This window comes from Prunus mume, linkage group LG5 (assembly GCF_029339155.1).
Source record: "Prunus mume cultivar Tortuosa linkage group LG5, ASM2933915v1, whole genome shotgun sequence".
NCBI lineage: Eukaryota > Viridiplantae > Streptophyta > Magnoliopsida > Rosales > Rosaceae > Prunus > Prunus mume.
In genome coordinates this window covers 26,962,572-26,981,633 of record NC_142702.1, presented here as the reverse complement: position 1 = coordinate 26,981,633, position 19,062 = coordinate 26,962,572, and the positions used below count along the sequence as shown (strand labels likewise).

The following is a 19,062-nucleotide window of genomic DNA, read 5'->3' as shown; positions in this document are numbered from 1 at the left end:
GAAAAAAAAAAGAAAAAAAAAAGAAAATGGAAGTACTTGGAATGAAATTGTAGTAACTTATTGAAAATATTAGGATGTTTATAGAATTCCAACATTTTTCATGAGTTATATAAACCTCACAATACTATAGATGAAAGAGTTTTGGAAAAAAGGAACGAATTTTAAAGCATTTTCCAAAGTATAAAAGAGAGTTGGATTTAATGCATGATGCCCTTTTGGGTGAGTGAGGTTAAACATTTACCATATTTCCAAGTAGGAGAAGAGTAGGAGGCCTATGATCAAGAAGGCTTGGGAATGGAGTTAGTTGGATATTAGGTTAATCATACATCTAATTTAACCACCTTTTTCCCTTATATAATTATGTTACACATGATTTGTAATTAGCAAATAATGGTAATTAGCATACACATGAAACCAGTAGCAAATAATGGTAATTAGCAAATTAACATGTACTTAATACAATCATAGCCGATGGGTTTGACAGAAAGACTTGAAGCTCTTTTTTCTGGAAGTGCTAGGTGAGACATTTTCCAAAGGATAATACAAACAAAATATCTACTTCTCATGTATCTCAATCTCACATCAAAAAGTGAAACTTTTTCAACCCTTTTTGTCAGAATCCGTTACTACTACTATACAATAGCCAAAATGACTTGCCTTTGAGAAAACAGGTAATGGGAAAATAATCTCAGGATGTAGATTTTCCACCATTGCCAATTGGATGCTGGCATCAGCCCAAAATGATCAGCAAAAGAAAAAGAAACCTTAAGGCGATTTCTCAAACTTCAGAGTCTTCAAAAATCGTACTCCATTTGCCTGAGGGAAACTCATACCCTATTGGCCTGTATCGTGAGGGGATGAAGTTTAGGGAATTAGCAGGACAATGCAGACTAAGGAAAGAGAGGAATGCAATTTTAGACACAAGCGTACCGAGCGTAGGTCTGCCAGGATCCAGCTCTACCATAGTTGTCCCAAAGCTCATCAGTGCCATCAGAATTCTCATAGTCTCCATAAAACTGTGATTGAACCACATTATATAAACAAACACAAGTTCATGAGCAGACGGGTAGGAAACAATGGGATCCAGAACCAGAGAGATAGTTACAAAACCAACCATTAAACCACAATGTATTCTAAGCCTTAAAGCGAACATACCTCACCAGCCTTCCCATTGTTCCCGGCCATCGCTGAATCTGCCTCATCATCTACCTGCAACCAATGACCTTCTCATTAATTGAATTACTGGAGGAGACTAGGATTAATTATAATGTCATTAATCATTCTGGAGTATATGGGAAAAAGCAGACTAGGATTTATACACTATAGAGAGCAGAGGATCTAGATGGATTAATATCAAATTGACTACATGGATATGGAAATATAAGAGGAAAGTCACCCTCACAGAATACACTACTAGAAAAGAGAAGAAAGCTTTTCTTTCTTATTGCTACCTTGATATCATTAGTTCAGAACAAAAGCTTAAGCATATGCATTTATGCATGCTATCAACAAAATACATGACAGTAGATTAACAGGTATAAAACATAATGGTCATCATGAACCACAATTGAAATTGGAAACGTTATGAGCACCAAAGGGCATCACAAATGAGCAATTACAGATCATAAAAACAATGGAATTGAAGAAAGAACAAGGAAACTTTATCGCCTTGGGATTGATGGAGAAACAGTTGGAAACTTTTTTTCCAACTTTACCTTTAGCTTATCATCTGCTTCTTCAAGCAAAGCTTTCTCATAAGCCTTGTCAACCTTTTCAGCTTCAGCAACATATGGCTGCCTCTCCTACCAAAGCAAAAAGTCCTAAAGAAATGTGATAAAAAATTCATGGATTCGAAAATTTAACAACTGGGTAGGGCTTATAAAGATAATAGATTCACTCTTTACCTTCTCGGACATGTTCTTCCATGCCTCAAACCCTTCTCGGTTAATGGCAACCCAATTTCCAGCCTTGCTGGTCTTGGTAAACTCTTTCCTGATAAACCCACAGAATTAAATTCAACTTAGACTAAGAACAAGTAATAGAAGCAATAAAAGTTATAGCAATAAAGTAAGTAACTTTATATCTAAAAACTTACATGAAGAAATGAAAAGGTGACATGACTATGAGTTGGTCATAAAAGCTCTGTTTCTGAACATCTAGGCATACTCCCTTGAACCTCTTCACCTTCGGATTGAGATCACACTCGTGCATGCCAGCCAAAGCAATGGGCACCGAAGCCCCACAGGTGTTGCTACAAACATATCAGAAGAAGCCCAAAATGTTATCCAAATTTAGAAGAGAATTAAATTAAACCCAAAAAAGAATGGGTAAAAAAAGAAGAGAGAGAGAACATAATGGATTATATGCCATACCACTTTTGAAAAGCACTTCCATCTGCAGCACGGGGGATTCCATGAACCCTCTTCCGGGTCCTTCTCAGATTCGCCATTGAAGCACCACTATGCTCTGCAACTCTGCAACTTCTTTTTTTCAACTATTTTTTCAGGGAAGATTATAGGACTTCCGTAAATTAGTGGAAGACGAGCAGACAGGCGCACTTCCAGTTTTCGATTTACAGCTCATCTAAGATACGCTGCTGGTTAAGTGCGCATACACAATGTATTTTGTGGGCCAACCCACTTGTAATTTCTCGCCACTATGCCGACGTGGTCTGGTCCGTACGGCACAAGCCGTGCACGGTAGTTTAGTACAACTTGGGTTGCTAACTTGCACGCACACGTTTTGGGCGGGACAGGACGTTGCTGTAAAATTGAAAAGGGTACGCGAAAAGTAGAGTAAAAAGTGAAAAACAAAAACCGAAAATTCCCGCGGTAAACCCGAATTCGCGCAAAAGTGGAAATGGCAGCATAGCGCGCAACGATTTTTTAATGAGAATAGTTAGTGACTAGTCAAAGCACAAAGCTTTTTTAAATTTAAGAACCCTAGAGGGATTCATTAAAATATAACGAAAATTATGCATACTTATCAAATTGTAATTTATGTTTAAAATGCTCTTCATATATAAGGAGTCAAATATGTTTTAAGAGATATGTTACGAATGTGTTGTCTACTTTATATTCATACTCTAAAATAATTATACATGTTGTACGATATGAGATAATTATGCAAGTCAGAAAGACGAAATAAACCCTATATGTTAATTTAGAATGGTAACATGGGTTTGAGCCAAGGAAACTATTTAACAATGTCACAATGTTTGGTCATTTGTGAATGATAGAGGGCACACCTCCAATCCAATCTGATCATATCAGATGAAATGATTTGTGGGAAGCTATAGTAGCTATAACTACAAGCCTACTACCCATAAGTGAATGATTAAGTAGAAGCTAAAGATTGAAGAGATAATAGCAATTCTCCATGTGGGCCTTAAGTACAAGATAAGAAATATAATTGCAGCTGCTCAAACCACAAACAGTACTCTGATCTTAGTAAAAATTTCATTCCAAATCCATCTCATAATATTAAAGTAACAAATCCCAACCCTCACTGCATAGTACAGATTAATAAATCACCTATACAGACAGACAGACATTAAAACCACACCTTCAATACACTAAAATAAGCAGAAGCATAACTAAATAAACAAGGAAACTGAATTTGAAACTGTTGGTGCTCAAGGAGTTGCTGTTATTCAATCTAATGTGTCACATTGCGTTCGAAGTTTGCGTCTTTTTCTTACTTGGCTTGGACAGGGGAAGTGATATGTGGATGAACCCGAACTTCTTCCTCTGTGTCAAAAACGGCTTTTGATCATTTCCATCTTTCTCAACTTTTGCAGGAAATGTTAAATCCCCCCTCAGAGCATGAAGCATTTCGCTCAAAGCCACTCGGTGCATTTCGGGGTGGCCACGGTCCATTTCCTTTTTCTCCACAAAATCTTCAGGCAGAACTTGCTTCCTGCTAAGAACATCTCGCATTGAAACTGTTGACCTTAGATGAGGCTTTGGACCCTCATTTACTATGACTGACTTGTTCATCTCATTCATCGGAGAGTTCCGATTATAATCTGGTGATTGAAAATTGTTGAGGTTGGTGGTGTTATAAGCAGCAGCCTGTTCCTTGTGGTCACGCTCAGGTCCCCAGCTCTGGAGAGCCTCTTGAGCAGCGAGTTGCTTTCTATTTGCAATTTCCACTTTGTTTAGAGCCTCCTCCAAGAATTGTTTACTGTGTTTAACTTCTTCTGTTGCTTCTTTCAGCTTCCTTAGGATGGCCAGTTTAGAAGTATGAGCTTCATCAATTTGGCGCATGGCATCTACTAGCTTCTTCTTGAACCAGCCCTCAGCTTCTTGAGCTTTCAAGTTTAGAGGAGATTTCATTTGAGAACTAGCACTCATTTTCTCAGGCTCTGGAAGGACATACCCTGATGAGCCCCCAGAGCTTGTTAGAGATTTGATTTCAGCAAGAGCAACAGCTTCTGCTGCCCTTGCTGCTTCTTCCATCCTTTTAGCTGCAACCCACCTCATTTCAGCAGTCTTCATAATGCTCTTGGCTTGTTCATTCCTTGACATTGCCCCTGATGCTTCAAAGTTCGCAGCTTCTGCCATTCTCTTAAATTGCATATGCTCCCTTGAAACACATGCTGAATTCTCAAAGCTAATTTTAGCATTGGTTTCTGCCTCATCAGCCATCTGTGTCTTCACTTTTATGTTCTTCATCTCCTCCTCCAGCGACGACACCCCTGCAAACTGCGAAGTCAGCTTCTCGCGGGTCTTTTCAAGCAAGTTCTTCTCGTTCTGCATTTTCTTATTCAAAGTTTCAACAGAAGATTGAATCACCCCAAGATCATTGATGGTTTTACCAAGGTTCAGTTTTGCTTGTTTCAACTCCGTCAAGATCAGATCAGGAGAAGTGTGGTAGGGACTTGAATTCCCCATCATGTGCTCATGGTTGCTGGCAAGATTTCTATGATTCTCCTTGTTCATTTCCTTGATAGCAGGGGATGATGAAAATTGTTCTTCTGAATGAAAATCCGATGGCGAGACTACCGTCAAGCATTTCAAGGCTTCTTTCTGCAGCTGCCGCTTTAGCTCTTCGACAATCCTTTTAGTTGTTGCCAGTTCTTCTAACACATCAAGTGTCTCTAGCTCTTTCACAATCAGATCCTTCTCCAACTCTGCTGCCTGCTCCTCCACCTTCTTCAAGTCAAACTCTTCAACCCCATTCTGCTTAATAATTCAAGAACTAAACATAAACAATCTAGTAGCAGAAATATCACAATTAAATTCGACATAAAGAAATGTTTTCACAATATATACATCTCATGGTTTATCCATAATAACCTGTTCCACAAGTTGCAAAAATGCATATATATTGAGTTCGAACCCCCTCCCCGTACATTTACGTGACATTACAATTGCTTAGAATATCAAATTTGTTGCATAAAATTTACTGGTAACTACTATGCATAATTCCCAAGCCAAATTCTTATGTGGCCAAATATTAAACTAGCTTTTGATTTTTTACTCACAACGAAACAAAATTGGTCAAAGAGTCAGATTTTAACCCCACATAACAAGATAGTACTAGTATTTGAATTTCAACATGCTTACATAGTTTTCTCCGAGTTTGTAGAATGGTATCCAAGACCCGCGGCCACCAAAACGGGTCACAGCCTCTTCGACAGACCCGAAAGGCGGGGAAGTATCAATCTCCGCCCTCAAGCCCACCCTCCTTATCCCCGGCGGACTCGGGGACATAGAAGCTCCGTGCCCATGACCCGAACCCGTGCTAAAACGGAAGTCCGACCCGGTCTCGGACCTCATTTCCTTGATGCCAGGTGTCCCCGGAAACGGTTCGGCGGCCATTAAGCAAAAATCTTTCACGACAAGAAAAAGAAGAAGAAGCCTCTGAAATGGAGGTTTGGGACGAACCCATCATGGAAAAACCAAACATCCTTCTTCTGGTTTTATGTGGTACCGAGGATGATGGGAGTGTAATGATGATGCTGCTGGTGGGGGACCGAGTCGTGACTCGGTCGGTACAGCCGGGTCCACTCGGCGAGCAAAGGGCGCAGTGGAAAGAAAAGCGCTTTTTGGTTTTGGTTTTCAGTGCGGGTGGAGGAACTGAAGATATGGGGGTTCTCGTACATGACGTGGCGGAGCGGGAATGGCGGGAGGGAAAGTCAGGTGATTGTCTTTTGACTTTTTATGTGTTTCAGCCAATGAGGGCTCGGTACTACAGTTGATCCGTGAGTGCGAGGTAGGGGATCTGTTGGTTGACTAGTCTCTTCTGTGCTTTGATTCTGAGCGTGAATTGCGGTCTTTGGGAAAGTCATTGAGTCCCAGTTGCGGTTATGATTGACTTTTTAAAGGCCATGTTTGGTTGGTAAACTTTATGCGATTTTGTTTAACTTTTTTTTATTATGATTTTTGTAAATTAGATCAAAGTGATTTTATTTTTTTTGCTTTTTGTTGTAAAGTAAAAGTGATTAAAGTGAACAAAAATCACTTATCCACGCCTTCACTTTTTTTTTTCCTTCCAAATTTAAAGAAGGATACAGCACATGGCACATTATCATAACAATCATGTCTTGTAATATTTTGTAAAAATATAAAGTAAATTATTTTATGCATGGTAAACCCTAAAAACAAGTTGTTTGGACTTAAGGCCCACATTAGATTGGTTTGCTACATTATAAGCCCATAGAAATAAGGGCCTATTCAAATCATAAGCCCATGTCAATAGGTTGGACAGCTGCAAATTATATCAGTAGAGCATCTCCAAAGCTCTCTCAACAAAGGGGAGTTTCTTAACTGAAATTGTAAAGATGTGTGTTGAAAAAATGATCAACTTCCAAGGGATAAGCAAGATTTGGTAACAAAAATAACCAAGATGCTTGAAGTTGGAGATTCTAAATAAGAATAGAGAAAACGACTCGTAATGACTAGCTGTATCAAATATTGTAAGATTATAATTACATACATGCTTCGAACGTTAGATCATGGGTGAATTAAAAAGTTAAACTGAAAAAACCCACAGCTCAAAAGCGGCTGGCTAAATAAGTAGCTTTGTAATAAATTTAGTGAGCATTTAGCTGAAAGAATGAGGAATTCCCTTAGAAGACCAAAAGAAGTGATAAACATTTACGTAAGTCAACAACCACACAATATCATCAAACACATGCAAACGTCTAATATCATCATAACACCACTCTAGATGGCACATCAACAAATTTCTTTTTTTTCTTTTTTTTTCTTTTTTAATAATAAAATGCGGTTGGTGTACTGTTACTCTATTAATTATGATTCTATCTCTTGGGCACCTATTTCGCGTCCTGCCTGTCCACGCCTCCTTTTCTATTTATTTGCACTACTAAAAATAGGTGAATAGGCGTTGGGTATTGGTGTCCATAAAAGGGCGTCAATAGTGTCAACAGAAATCCTTGACATATTTCTATGAGTCGCATTTCTATTACATGCATATTTTCTTTTCACATGCATGGCTTGTTTTGGACAACTTATTAACTAGCGTTTATTTGAGAGTGTGTTTGGAAGGAGTAAAAGCATTTTTTTAGCAACTAAAAGTAGTTCTGATTGTATTTAGCATAACAATTTTAAAGTTCTTATGGGTGAAAAAAAAAAAAATTGCTTTCTAAAAAAGTGCGTATTAGGTGCTTCTTTGTAAGTGCTTTTTTAAGAAGCATTTGGAGCATATGACATTGATCAGCATAAAAACATAAATATGAGTAAGTTAAGAATGCAATATGAATACTAAGGGAATTATAACTTAAGTGGTTAAGATCAGTTACCTTTCTTATATCACCAACAACAAAATGCAATATGTATCGTTCCAATAGGAGCATGACATAGCCTACGAAGTACAAACCATGCAGGGAGAATAAAGCAGTGACAATTATGTTGCATATACAATTATCCCAAAAAGACAAGCACAGAAGGAAAAAGAAGAAGTTGGGGCGTGTGAGATGTGAGATGTATGTTCTAAGCTCCCGTTGATTGCGCATTGCAAACATGGGTTGCTTGCCTTGAGTTGAATTTATATTGCTTGGTCCGAGTTGAATTCACAACTGATCACAAACAAAACGTTAAATCCTACTACGTACACATAATAAACCTATTAATGATTAACTGCCCAAGAACCATGCGACCAGACCAGGTCTCCCAACCCCTCCCCTAGAGAGAGAGAGAGAGAGAGAGAGAGAGAGAGAGAAGCATATCTTCATTTCTTGTTTTTTAGTGGCAAAGGATTGAGACTGGGTTTAAAGCCGTGGGTCATAGGCTCTTAAATTAGGACACACAAACTGGTGGGGGTTGTTGAACATTTTAAATTTCAATTTCAATTAGTGCAGCATTATAATTACTGATTGTATACCCATTACAAAGATGAGCTAGCTAAATTTTGTACCACTTCTTCGTACAAATTTTGATGAATGTTGGGGGACCATGGTCACATGCAGAAAGAAAACATCAATTTAATCCACCAAATGACATTTTCTACCACATTTGTCAGAATCAGTAGTCATATTTTACTAATGGTTAATTTCTGACATTTATGAGTTGATATCGCTTAAATATTTATTCTACTCGTATCGAAATAGACACATTATTGTATATAACTGTAACACCTCTCGAAATCCCAACGTTCGTAGTTAAATAAGAAAAAATGCAAATGAGCATGTTTTTTGAGCCAGCAGGCAGCAGCACCATCTGGCTTCCTCAGAATTCTTCTGCCATTACAACAACTAATCAGGGACATATGGATCCCGACCAGAACTCATTTATGACACAGCGATCATCTCTAACCAAATCCCACTCTTTCTCAACTGTTTTTGTTATGGCGATTTATTCATGGTCCTGCTCAATCCATGTCACGTCTATCAAACAGCCTCATATTATATATTCTTCCAAAATTTATTTATTACCAAAGGAACGCAGCACCTAAATAATTTATTTCCTTTAAAAAATAAAAAAAATTTAATCCAACCCCCTTTCCAAACCTAGCAGCTAAATAATAATATATTAACTGAGGAAACCCTATCTCACAAATTTTTATACTCCAATAAGTTGATGTCGTATTGAGACAGAATTCCGGAAACCAGCATTTATTGTTTCTGAACATTTTGTATATATATATATATATATTTTATGATCCTACAAATGTGTGGAGCCTTAAAACCCACATTCAACTGCAAACCAGTCTAGAAGATATTTCTATTTAATTCAAGTAAGCAAATATCAGCTACCTAGCCTAGCTACCCTGCTTCATCTTCGGATCTTGAATTTTCACCAGATCTGCTTTCTGCTAGCCAGAGAGAGAGAGAGAGAGAGAGAGAGAGAGCTCAGCGAGCCAAGGGCAGATTCTAGCAGAGACCCAAAAAGCAGAAGCAGAAGCAGTTGATCATATTTTAATCCAAAATGGTGGTTGACAACACGTACTTGTCCTCGAAGCTTGTCTCCAAGGAAGAAGCCTCCATGGCCAACGCTTCTTGCAGAGTCTACTACGGAGAAGCAGCAGGTGCAATTCCATTCATGTGGGAGTCTCAGCCAGGTACACCCAAGCACCCTTCTTCAGAGTCTTCTCTTCCTCCTCTCACACCCCCACCTTCCTATTCCACCACCCCACCAATCTCTAAACCCACCCACAAAATCACCTCCAAATCAAAGTTTCTGGACACCATTTTTCCCAGGCTGAGGTCTTCGTGGAAAATGCTCAAGCCACCCAATTCCATGTCACCACCATCACTGTCCTCCGCATCCTTATCATCCTCATCATGGTCGTCATCATCATCATCGTCAAACTACTCATCTTCCTCAGCATCAAGTTTGAGAAACAAAGGGGCCCGCAAATTTTATCACAAATATGAGGAAGATTATGATGAGCATGATCATCAGGAATCAAAATCTGGATCACCTACTTCAACTTTATGCTTTGGTGGGAAACCCAGAGGTGCAAATATTAATGGGATCCGAGGCTGCTATTCAATGAAGAACATAAGATTTGGGTTCTTGTCCATTGTTAACCATGAATCTGGCCGAGTTACTAATAATAATGCTTAGAATTAATTTTCGGTGTGTGGTCGTGCCAATTAAATCTTTATTTTTCTTTTTTCTTTTGGGTTTTAGAATTAATCTTAATTCTAGTAGTGTAAGTGGGCGTGTAGAGTGATGTTTATCCATTGATGTCGTCGTATCTTATGATGAAATGTATAACGCATGAAATTTAATATTTTTTTATATTTTGGTACATTATTTTACGTTTTACCGTCATATTAATTTGAGTTTGTTGGAGTTATAAATCTCAGTTGTCTATGAAGAGCTGTAGACGACGTAGCTTTACAGTCAATGTCATGTTGATTTGGGGCGGCACTTAATATATAAACTGTTAACATAAAGAAAAAAGAGAGAGTATCTTTTGTTAGTTTGATATGAAGATGAGGTGTCACATTTATTTCCACTTTTAGCAGCGCCTGTTTAAGTAGATAGTAGATGCATGCAGGTGCAGTCGTTGGTGCCTTCAATGCAACAGGATGCATACACGTGAGAATAAAGGGGAGCTACAACAACTCAATTACCCTAACAGAGAATAAAGGCCCTACAATTAATGGTCAAAAAAGAAGCTATACCTAACAATGGCATCTTCTCAAAAATAAATAAATAAATAAATAAATTGTGGCATCTTGTGACGAGTATTAGTATGAGAGGTTTAAGTTTAAACACCCAATATCTTAATATTGGAAGATGTTTTAAGTTTGAATCTCCTATCCCGATTGATAATCCATAGCTGTATATGTATTCCGTTTTATAGTTTTCAACCCATCCATCCTCTTTTAGTAATACTTAAATTTAACTTTCTATGTAATTAAAGAAAGAGAAGGTTAAGGTTTATGTGTATTTTTCGAACCTTGGGAGTGTTGTGAGTAATATGTTTTTTTAATCTTTTTGAAAGAAAACATCTCTACACGTTACACACACATTTGGTTTCGGCCCTAGTTTATCTTTTTGAAATTACACTGAAGCCCAACTCCCGCGGGCCATTATTCTATTTGAGGGAGAGGTTCACCAGTTTTGGGCTTTGTATACTGGGCTTAAATTGAAACCTTTGACCACTGTCCTTTTTGGTCAATTTCTTTTGGTAGGATATACAATTAAGACTGCACGGTGTATAATGTTTTTCTTTTGATAATGTGTGACTATAATTTAGAAGGAAGTATTCGGATATCTTAATCAAATGGTATGTACATATTATTCTACTTTTGTTTTTACAAGCGGTTGTCTAAACTATAGAAGGAAAAGGAATTTCACACACATACACTATTAAGGTGTCATGGAGGTTCGAGATTATTGGCGCAAGTCAAGGCCTTATTCTTCTACTTTTTGTACTACTTAAACTTTTATTATCATAATATCGTACGTGCAAGAGTTTTTCATCGCAAATATCATATTCTTCTATCTAATGTTCATAAGAAAAGGGGATCAATGTTGGTTCAAAAAATAAAGTCCAGCATTGACGAGAGAAGTTTAGACATAACAAACGAATTTCCCAAGTAAAAGAAAAACAAGTAGATTAGATATAAGTAGGGAATAAGGATTCGAAGGAGCTGGAGGTGTACAAGTAACAGGTTTTTTCTTTTTTGGCTAGTGGGAGAAGTCTCAGGTTGTCATAAACTTGATAGCTACATTTTACAACCAAAACCAAAGTTCATGCACACAACTTGTAATAGGTTGACCTTATATATATATATATATAATTGAGAGATTTGAAGCGAATGTTTGTTCGGTATAAAGAGTTGAAAATGAAAATGCAAATGTGTGGTAGGCATAGGTTTTCAGATCAAACACAGCATGGCATATATGGTCCATGAAAGCAGCTGGTTTACATATATATAAATCTATGGTAACTTGGTAAGCTATTGGGTGTTCAAACTAGGTAATTAAGTTCTGGGTTTTGGTGCAGAGAGATGAGAGTGAAAGAGTGAAAGAGTGAGAAAGTAGGTTGGGGATGAGAGAACATCGGGGCGACTTGTCAGCCATAAAATACGGGTCAAACAAGAGTAAGATGGTGCCATATTCCTTACAATCTAAGCAATATATATAAATATATATATATATATGTATATAAATGTACATATAAAATAATTAGGGATTTAATCCCCCTATTAATTCCTTTGTCTTCAAATTTATTCTTCTCTTCCTTTTCCCTCCCTTTCACCACCCACTTTTGACATAACCCTCCTCAAAATCACAACTCAGAATTACGCCTTAATTGGCTTAGTAATTGGGTCATTTGGAAACTTAGCTTATGTGTTTGATTTGAAGTAGATTGCACCACTGTTGTAGTTACATGCAGTTTTCGTATAATTAGGGATATATCAGATAGTCAGTCGATCGAGAACCTAATTTCTATAGTGTCAAGCATGCGTGTGCCATGTTGTTATGGCACGCACCTCGAAATTAAGGCAATGGGTTTCTTCTTAAGTTAATCATTAATTAATTAATTAAATTATCAGCCATCTGATTAACAAAAAAAGTACATTAAATCATTGAAGCTGTTGACAGCACTGGTTAAAATTATGGGCAATGCAGGATTTGGATGGTAGAAATAAACAGCTAGCTAGGTTAGATGAATCGCAATCTTTCCATTTATATATGAAAATGTAGGTAAGCTGTCCAGAAAATATGTATCTGTCTCTGTAAATATCCATCGGCATAATAACTTATCTATTGAAGGGTGTCTAGTCTTTTTCTATGGACATCATCACTGATCTGATGTGTTGAGTAATTTTACAGAGCAGTGAGCTGCTTGTTGAAGTGGGAGGTGTACACTTCTGCTAACAGTTGCCAAACCAAACGCCGGTGACTTGTTGCCATGCCCATGATATATACAACCCATCTTTAGGAATTATTAGCGGAGTTTGAGATGAGGACTGAAAAAAGAACAATTAATCACAAGCAACTTGGTTTGTCCCATCAATCAAGATTGGATTGTCTCATTTTCTTTTGTTGTTGTTGTTGTTGTTGTTGTTGTGTGTGCGTGTGTGTGCGTTTTCTTTTTGCTTGCAAGTATGGCTGACTAAATTAGACAAGGAATATAATATAATTAACTTTTTTTCGAATGAGAATATAGATGACTGGCCAGCTAGTTTCATCATTGTTGGTTTGAATTTACTATAATCCATATGCGTACAACAGTGGTAAAAGAGGGAAAATATTCATCCATGTTTGACAAATTATACTTCTGACTAAACTCAAATTGGTCTTAGCCCTTCAAGCACAAATTGCGGTTTTCATATGGCGATGATGCTGATATAAGATTTCGTTTTCGGAGCTGGATCCCAGATATGGGCAAGGTGGGTTCTTAGATTTGACAAGAAACTAACATGCTTATTACAACTTAATTATATATGATCACTTTTTCATTTATTTTTTTAACAATGACTAATGCTTACTTCTTGTGTGTCATATTTATGCGGTATTGTTTTATTCTGAAAAAGAAGGTGAGAGTTAGATTCTTATCGTAGTTGTGAAATACTCTATTACCTGAGCAACTGACCACCTACAAAAAAAATTATCTTAGCATTCTTCTTAATAGTTTATCTTAGATTATTAGGAAAAGTACATTGGTATAATGATCTGTATTCAAATTTCAAAGAGAAAAAAAAAAAGAGAGGAAAAAGAAAGTTAGGTCTGTCCTGAGAATTAATGAAGCAAGAGCCACATGCAGTCTATGAAATCAAATGGTTGATTCAAAAAGTCAAAACACATCTAAGGACTCACACGTGAGCAAGAGAGAGAGAGAGAGCAAGCAGTCAGAGAGCTGGCATTTATATGCTTCTCTCTCTCTCTCTCTCTCCCGCTCCCTATCTCTCTTCTCTCTCCATTGATGCCTCTTTTTATTCTCAGACTCAGCAGATGAGAGTGCTGTGCTGTTTGATCTCTGAAGAACCATAATATAATTCCTGAAATCCTCGTACATCAACCGAAAGAGATCGGTCCAATCCAACCAAACCCATCATTTCATCACCAACAAACAAAAGCATCATCACCAGCTTCTCTGCTTCCCCTCTTACAATTTCAGTCTCAGAAGTTGTACTCTCTAACACTCCAACCTCTTTTGTCTCTTAATTTCTTTTATAAACAATATCACCAGTGGACCACTTTTCTAGTGTACCTTGCCTTTGAAGTACCCTCATTATTAATTTGTATTTCTACCCCCTTATTTTACTTCCTTCCTTTCCTTTCTCTTTCTCCTTTGGCAGCACCCTATCCTCTCCCCAGAGAGCATGCCTGAATGTCCAGAGAAAGGTAACCTCTCTCTCTCTCGCTCTCCCTTTTGTATTTTTTTGGTTCTCTCTCCTAAAATTGCATCATCAATAGGAACTTTAATTAATTAAATTTACTTTTCAATCTAATTAATTACGACATTTTTTTATGTCTTATTTATATATAAGTGTACATGGCAATTTTGCTTATGCATTTTCTCTGCTTCTCTACTTAATTGTAGGGAGATATCTGATGAGATAGGCAAGAAGATTAAGAGAGAAACTGATGCTTCTTCTCATCATCGAATGGGAAGAAGACACATGTTGGGCCCTCCCGGAACCCTAAACACCATCACCCCTTGTGCTGCCTGTAAGCTCCTCAGACGAAGATGTGCTCAGGAATGCCCCTTTTCTCCTTACTTCTCTCCCCACGAACCCCAAAAGTTCGCCTCCGTCCACAAGGTCTTTGGTGCCAGCAACGTCTCCAAGATGCTCATGGTAAGTAACTTATCATAAACCCTAATTGTTCAAATCGTCATCATGCACTGATCATTTTCATTCAATTTTGGGGAAAGAGTCTTTGGTACCGATACAAACACTGCAGTGTAGATACTTCGCTGCCGTTCAAGTTTATTTGTTCTTAATTACATTAATTATTTCTGATTTTAGTTTGTTTGCGTGCGTGTTTGGTGTAATTAATTAATTCAGGAGGTGCCGGAGAGTCAACGTGCAGATGCTGCAAATAGTCTTGTTTATGAAGCAAATGTGAGACTAAGAGATCCAGTTTATGGATGCATGGGTGCGATTTCAGCTTTGCAACAACAGGTTCAATCTTTACAAGCTGAGCTCAATGCAGTTAGGGGTGAGATACTTAAATACAAATATAGGGAAGCGAATCTCCTTCCTTCTAATTCTCATCATATGGCTTTGTTCTCTACTTCGGGGGCTGTTTCGATTGCTTCCCTGCCACAGACCCCACAGCCGCCTCCCCCGCCACCTCCGCCTCCACCTCTACCTCCTACCTCCTCCTCTTCTTCTATGTACACTAATCAACCAAGCACCGCGGACTATAGCACCCTTTCAAGTGAAAATGTTTCCTTCTTTGGTTAAAATCTTAATTATTATTAGACTCATGAAATCAAGAGAGATCGATCCCATTTAATTTTCTTATTATGATGATTTTTCAAGTGGAATAAAATGATGATAAAGAGAGAATTATATAATTTATATTATATATCGGCTGCTTGGGGTGTTTTTTAGTTTCTTAGTTACTGTCTTAATCCAATTTAGGTCCCTATTTTGTCTCTAGATATTGTTGGTTGTTATGTTCCTTTCTTCATGCCACATATTAACTTTAATTTCCACCACTTTTCTTCTACTTCCTCCTAGTTATAGTTATTGAACGGCCACTATAGCCACCAAAACTAAACATGTTATCATTTCTGAATTAGACAGAAGAACAAATAATTTTTACTGAAACCCTAATACCAGCTTACATTAGGGGAAAAAATATATATAAATATCTGCGGCTGAGAGCTCTGTGGTGGTGATGTTAGGTTTGGTTGGGATTGGCTTAATCATGGTGTCATTTTCGCGTGCTGTGATCTAGTTTGTCTATAGACTACATAGACAATTGCACATGTTAGCCTCTGCCAATATAGGATCATGAATTATTCTTAATTTGGAGAAATTAATAGATTGAAGTTGGGGGAGGAGACAAAGGCTTGTGAAATGTTGTGATCTTCATCGGCATATATTTAGTATTTGTGTTCTACGGAGGCCTGTATGTTGTATTAATGTGGGATAAGTTAACCCTTGTAATGATATCGATTATTCTACTTTATCTCTAATCTATGACAATAAATACTTTGCAGAGTGATTCTGGATAAATTATTAGTATGACTAATATTTTAAGGGACAAGTTGGTAACCCTGACCCAGCATATATATGATATAATTAAGAATCTAAATAATATTATTAGATAACTAAGTTTATTAATTTTAGAATATAAGCATCCAACTCAAAACAAATTGGTAATGAGCGGAGAAGTCCAAATTGGTTTATTAAACTACTATGGCAAGTCTTCTATTTCCGACATGGGATTATACTCTCAACACAAAAACAGTGGCTATGGGTAGCTAGAAAAATAATTCAATGGTTCTTCGTTATACATAAATTACGTCCTATATGTTAAGTTAGTAGATTTAGTTGAATTCGGCTTGTCTATAAGAAATGTTACAAAGTTTTGGGGATAACTTGATTGTGAAATTGGGAAGGGATCTTATGTAAAGGGCAGTTTTGTAAAATGAAATAATGATCAGTATAATCAAACAATGCACATACATATGTATATATGTTGCTATTTAGTGAAGTTACAGCATATTTTGTGAAGTAGATGTATCTGTATTTGTTGGATGGTCAATGGTCCTGCCAGCTGCTAGATTAGTTTCTCAAAGCGGTTTGGTTTCCTTGGCGTGTGGATTTCAACCCAAGTAGTGGAATTCGAGAAAGAAGGAACCTCATGAATTACATAACCAAGAAAACCAAATGGAGAATTTCAATCCTTGTTTACTACCTCTCAATTATATATATATATATATATATATATATATATATATATATATATAGAGCTCTACTGAATTTCGTCAGCCTCATTCAAGTCTCTAGAACCAAGATGTGATGGAATTTGGTCTTATGTCATGGGTTGCTTAAAATAGTGGCATCTTATCTTGTCTTCGTACAACCCCCTTTGATTTCTATATTGAAAACTGTTCAAAGAAATGCGATCATCTACATGCCTTTCTTTATACAGCAAGATGGTGTGTGTATACAGCTTTGAAACCAAAAGGAGATTAATTAATAATTTGATATGGAACTAAAGCTGAGGAAGGAAACTATAATTAGGGTTGTTTGAGTTTATTTTGGTTTTGAGTCTCTTGAATCTATCAATATGCATGTGAGTATAGAGGTTTCCCAAGGTCTAGTATGCATGTACTTATGAATATGCATGCATGTATATGCTTGCCTGCTTAGATCTCACTCGACACCCTTTCAAACATTTTGAGACATCATTAACTGATAATTGATCGATATGCTTGATTAATTACGTACATTCTAACAAAAGCCTCCATTTGGTTAATTTTTAAAACAACTAATTAAACGGAATTTTGCTACCTAATTTCTTCCCCTAAAGGAAATAGGCAAATGAGGAAAATATTGGTGTTCAAGATAACCTATGTTGTTGTGTGGCGGATTTATATTGCAAGTTTGAGTACATGTGGTTATGGTTGCTGAATCGGGGATTTTAGTCATCTTTGGGTTGTGCTTGATTCTCTCCAGATCAATTCAACATGTTGTTGTGTTTGATCACAAGATAAGATTTATTCATATTCATCACATCTTTACTTGTGCTTGTGTTTGTTTATTAATAAAAAACCTATCGCTTAAAAAAAATTTTGGGGGATCTCCTTATTTGATATTGATTAGCAGCCTTGAGATTCAAGTACGAATGAGAAAGAAAACCTAGATATGCTTCGTTTGAAGAGATATTTATACGAGTCGGTGCAATTTTATTATCCATGCAGTGCTTATCACCGGACCAGATAATGCCTCTCAATTTTCCTACTTAATTTGAAGGTGTCGGCCTACGCCACCCTGATTAATTATACGTTTTAATCTTAATACAAATCTAGGTAGAGCTAGCTCTCCTGATGAAGATAAATTCACCTTTTTGGAACTTGCAAGTGGTTTGATTTAGACTAGCAAGCTCAGTTAGAGACCATCTCTGAAGTCACTAATCGGGTCTTGAAGTCAGAGTTAATTGACCTTACGAAGAATTAGAAGATGATTATGGCTTATGTTAACAAATATAAACAAGTTCCTGATCAAAACATAAATTAAGAAATCATAATATTTGACCAATGTTTCTCTCTCTAGCACATGTATGCTCTCAAATCTCGAGGATGAAACTAAACCAAATGCTAGCTAGCTGTAGTCATGCAGGAATATTTCGTACAAATGTGTAAATTATAGTGATAGGAAGAAAGAAAGATCACAAACTTAAGAACCCTAGTGGTAAATTAATTAGGCCCCGGAATAGACAACTTGTACACTGAATTTTAAACAAGAGTGCACACATGACGACTCTGGAAAGTTGAGGAATATATATATGATTTTTTTGACTGCCATGGCATTTATGTGGGTTGACAACTTTAGCTTATATAATCATAAGGATGTCAACAATGAGAATAGATTAACATAATAGCTTTCATGTGATGCAGAACTAAATTCTTCCCGAGATTGTTTAATCATTTTATTTTTCTAGAATTGTTTAATTTTAAGGGAGGGTGATTCGAATTCTGAGTAAAACAGAGTGGACACCACTGCTTTAGTTAATTGGTCTAACCCATTATATGTGTGTAATTGTTTAACCAAAGTTGAAAGATTACCACATTAAAGTTTTCTCAATTGAGCATTATGTTTTGATTTTTTTTTTAATACACGAGAGAATGTGAGATTGAATTCAGAATATTATTAGGGGTCCGTTTGGTATTCTACTAAAAAATTATGAATTTTTTTTTAATTTAAAAACATGAGTTTTAAAATACTAATTTAAAAATCTAAAAAATTGTTTGGCATTGCACTCCAAACTATTTTTAAGATCTTAAAAGCATTGAAATTAAAATCAGAAAATCAGAAACCCTAATTCTCCAATTGAAAATAAGAAAAGGCATAGGAGAGAGGGAGGAGAGAGAGAAAGAGACGGGAGAGGGAGGAGAGAGAGAATCTCACTATTTTTTGTTTTCAATAATAGGGGTGTTTTTGAG

At 36.8% G+C, this 19,062-nt stretch overlaps 4 protein-coding genes across 5 annotated transcripts; 2 read left to right on the top strand and 2 right to left on the bottom strand.

Annotated features, from left to right (window-relative positions):
• Positions 1 to 418: 418 nt before the first annotated feature.
• LOC103332871 (HMG-box (high mobility group) DNA-binding family protein) lies at positions 419 to 2,570 on the bottom strand. Its single transcript, XM_008235635.2, has 7 exons — positions 2,373 to 2,570; positions 2,096 to 2,251; positions 1,905 to 1,992; positions 1,716 to 1,802; positions 1,156 to 1,209; positions 931 to 1,016; positions 419 to 842 (listed from the first exon to the last, which is right to left on the bottom strand). Exons 1-7 carry the CDS (start codon positions 2,447 to 2,449, stop codon positions 779 to 781), a joined length of 612 nt encoding a protein of 203 aa, XP_008233857.2. The 5' UTR covers positions 2,450 to 2,570; the 3' UTR covers positions 419 to 778.
• Positions 2,571 to 3,441: 871 nt separating this feature from the next.
• On the bottom strand, positions 3,442 to 5,931 carry LOC103332872 (WEB family protein (DUF827)). 2 transcript variants are annotated; one of them, XM_089052936.1, is made up of 2 exons: positions 5,571 to 5,931; positions 3,442 to 5,186 (listed from the first exon to the last, which is right to left on the bottom strand). In XM_089052936.1, exons 1-2 carry the CDS (start codon positions 5,823 to 5,825, stop codon positions 3,666 to 3,668), a joined length of 1,776 nt encoding a protein of 591 aa, XP_088909062.1. In that variant the 5' UTR covers positions 5,826 to 5,931; the 3' UTR covers positions 3,442 to 3,665. The 2 variants fall into 2 exon arrangements, with proteins under 2 accessions (XP_088909062.1, XP_008233858.2); XM_008235636.3 differs by having other exon boundaries at positions 3,442 to 5,183; positions 5,571 to 5,928.
• Positions 5,932 to 9,126: 3,195 nt separating this feature from the next.
• Positions 9,127 to 10,221, top strand: LOC103332873 (uncharacterized). Its single transcript, XM_008235637.2, has one exon. The coding sequence runs from the start codon at positions 9,393 to 9,395 to the stop codon at positions 10,032 to 10,034; it is 642 nt and encodes a 213-aa protein (XP_008233859.2). The 5' UTR covers positions 9,127 to 9,392; the 3' UTR covers positions 10,035 to 10,221.
• Positions 10,222 to 13,751: 3,530 nt separating this feature from the next.
• On the top strand, positions 13,752 to 15,470 carry LBD15 (LOB domain-containing protein 15). Its single transcript, XM_089053425.1, has 3 exons — positions 13,752 to 14,279; positions 14,479 to 14,734; positions 14,945 to 15,470. The coding sequence occupies exons 1-3, from the start codon at positions 14,266 to 14,268 to the stop codon at positions 15,344 to 15,346; spliced, it is 672 nt and encodes a 223-aa protein (XP_088909551.1). The 5' UTR covers positions 13,752 to 14,265; the 3' UTR covers positions 15,347 to 15,470.
• Positions 15,471 to 19,062: the final 3,592 nt, after the last annotated feature.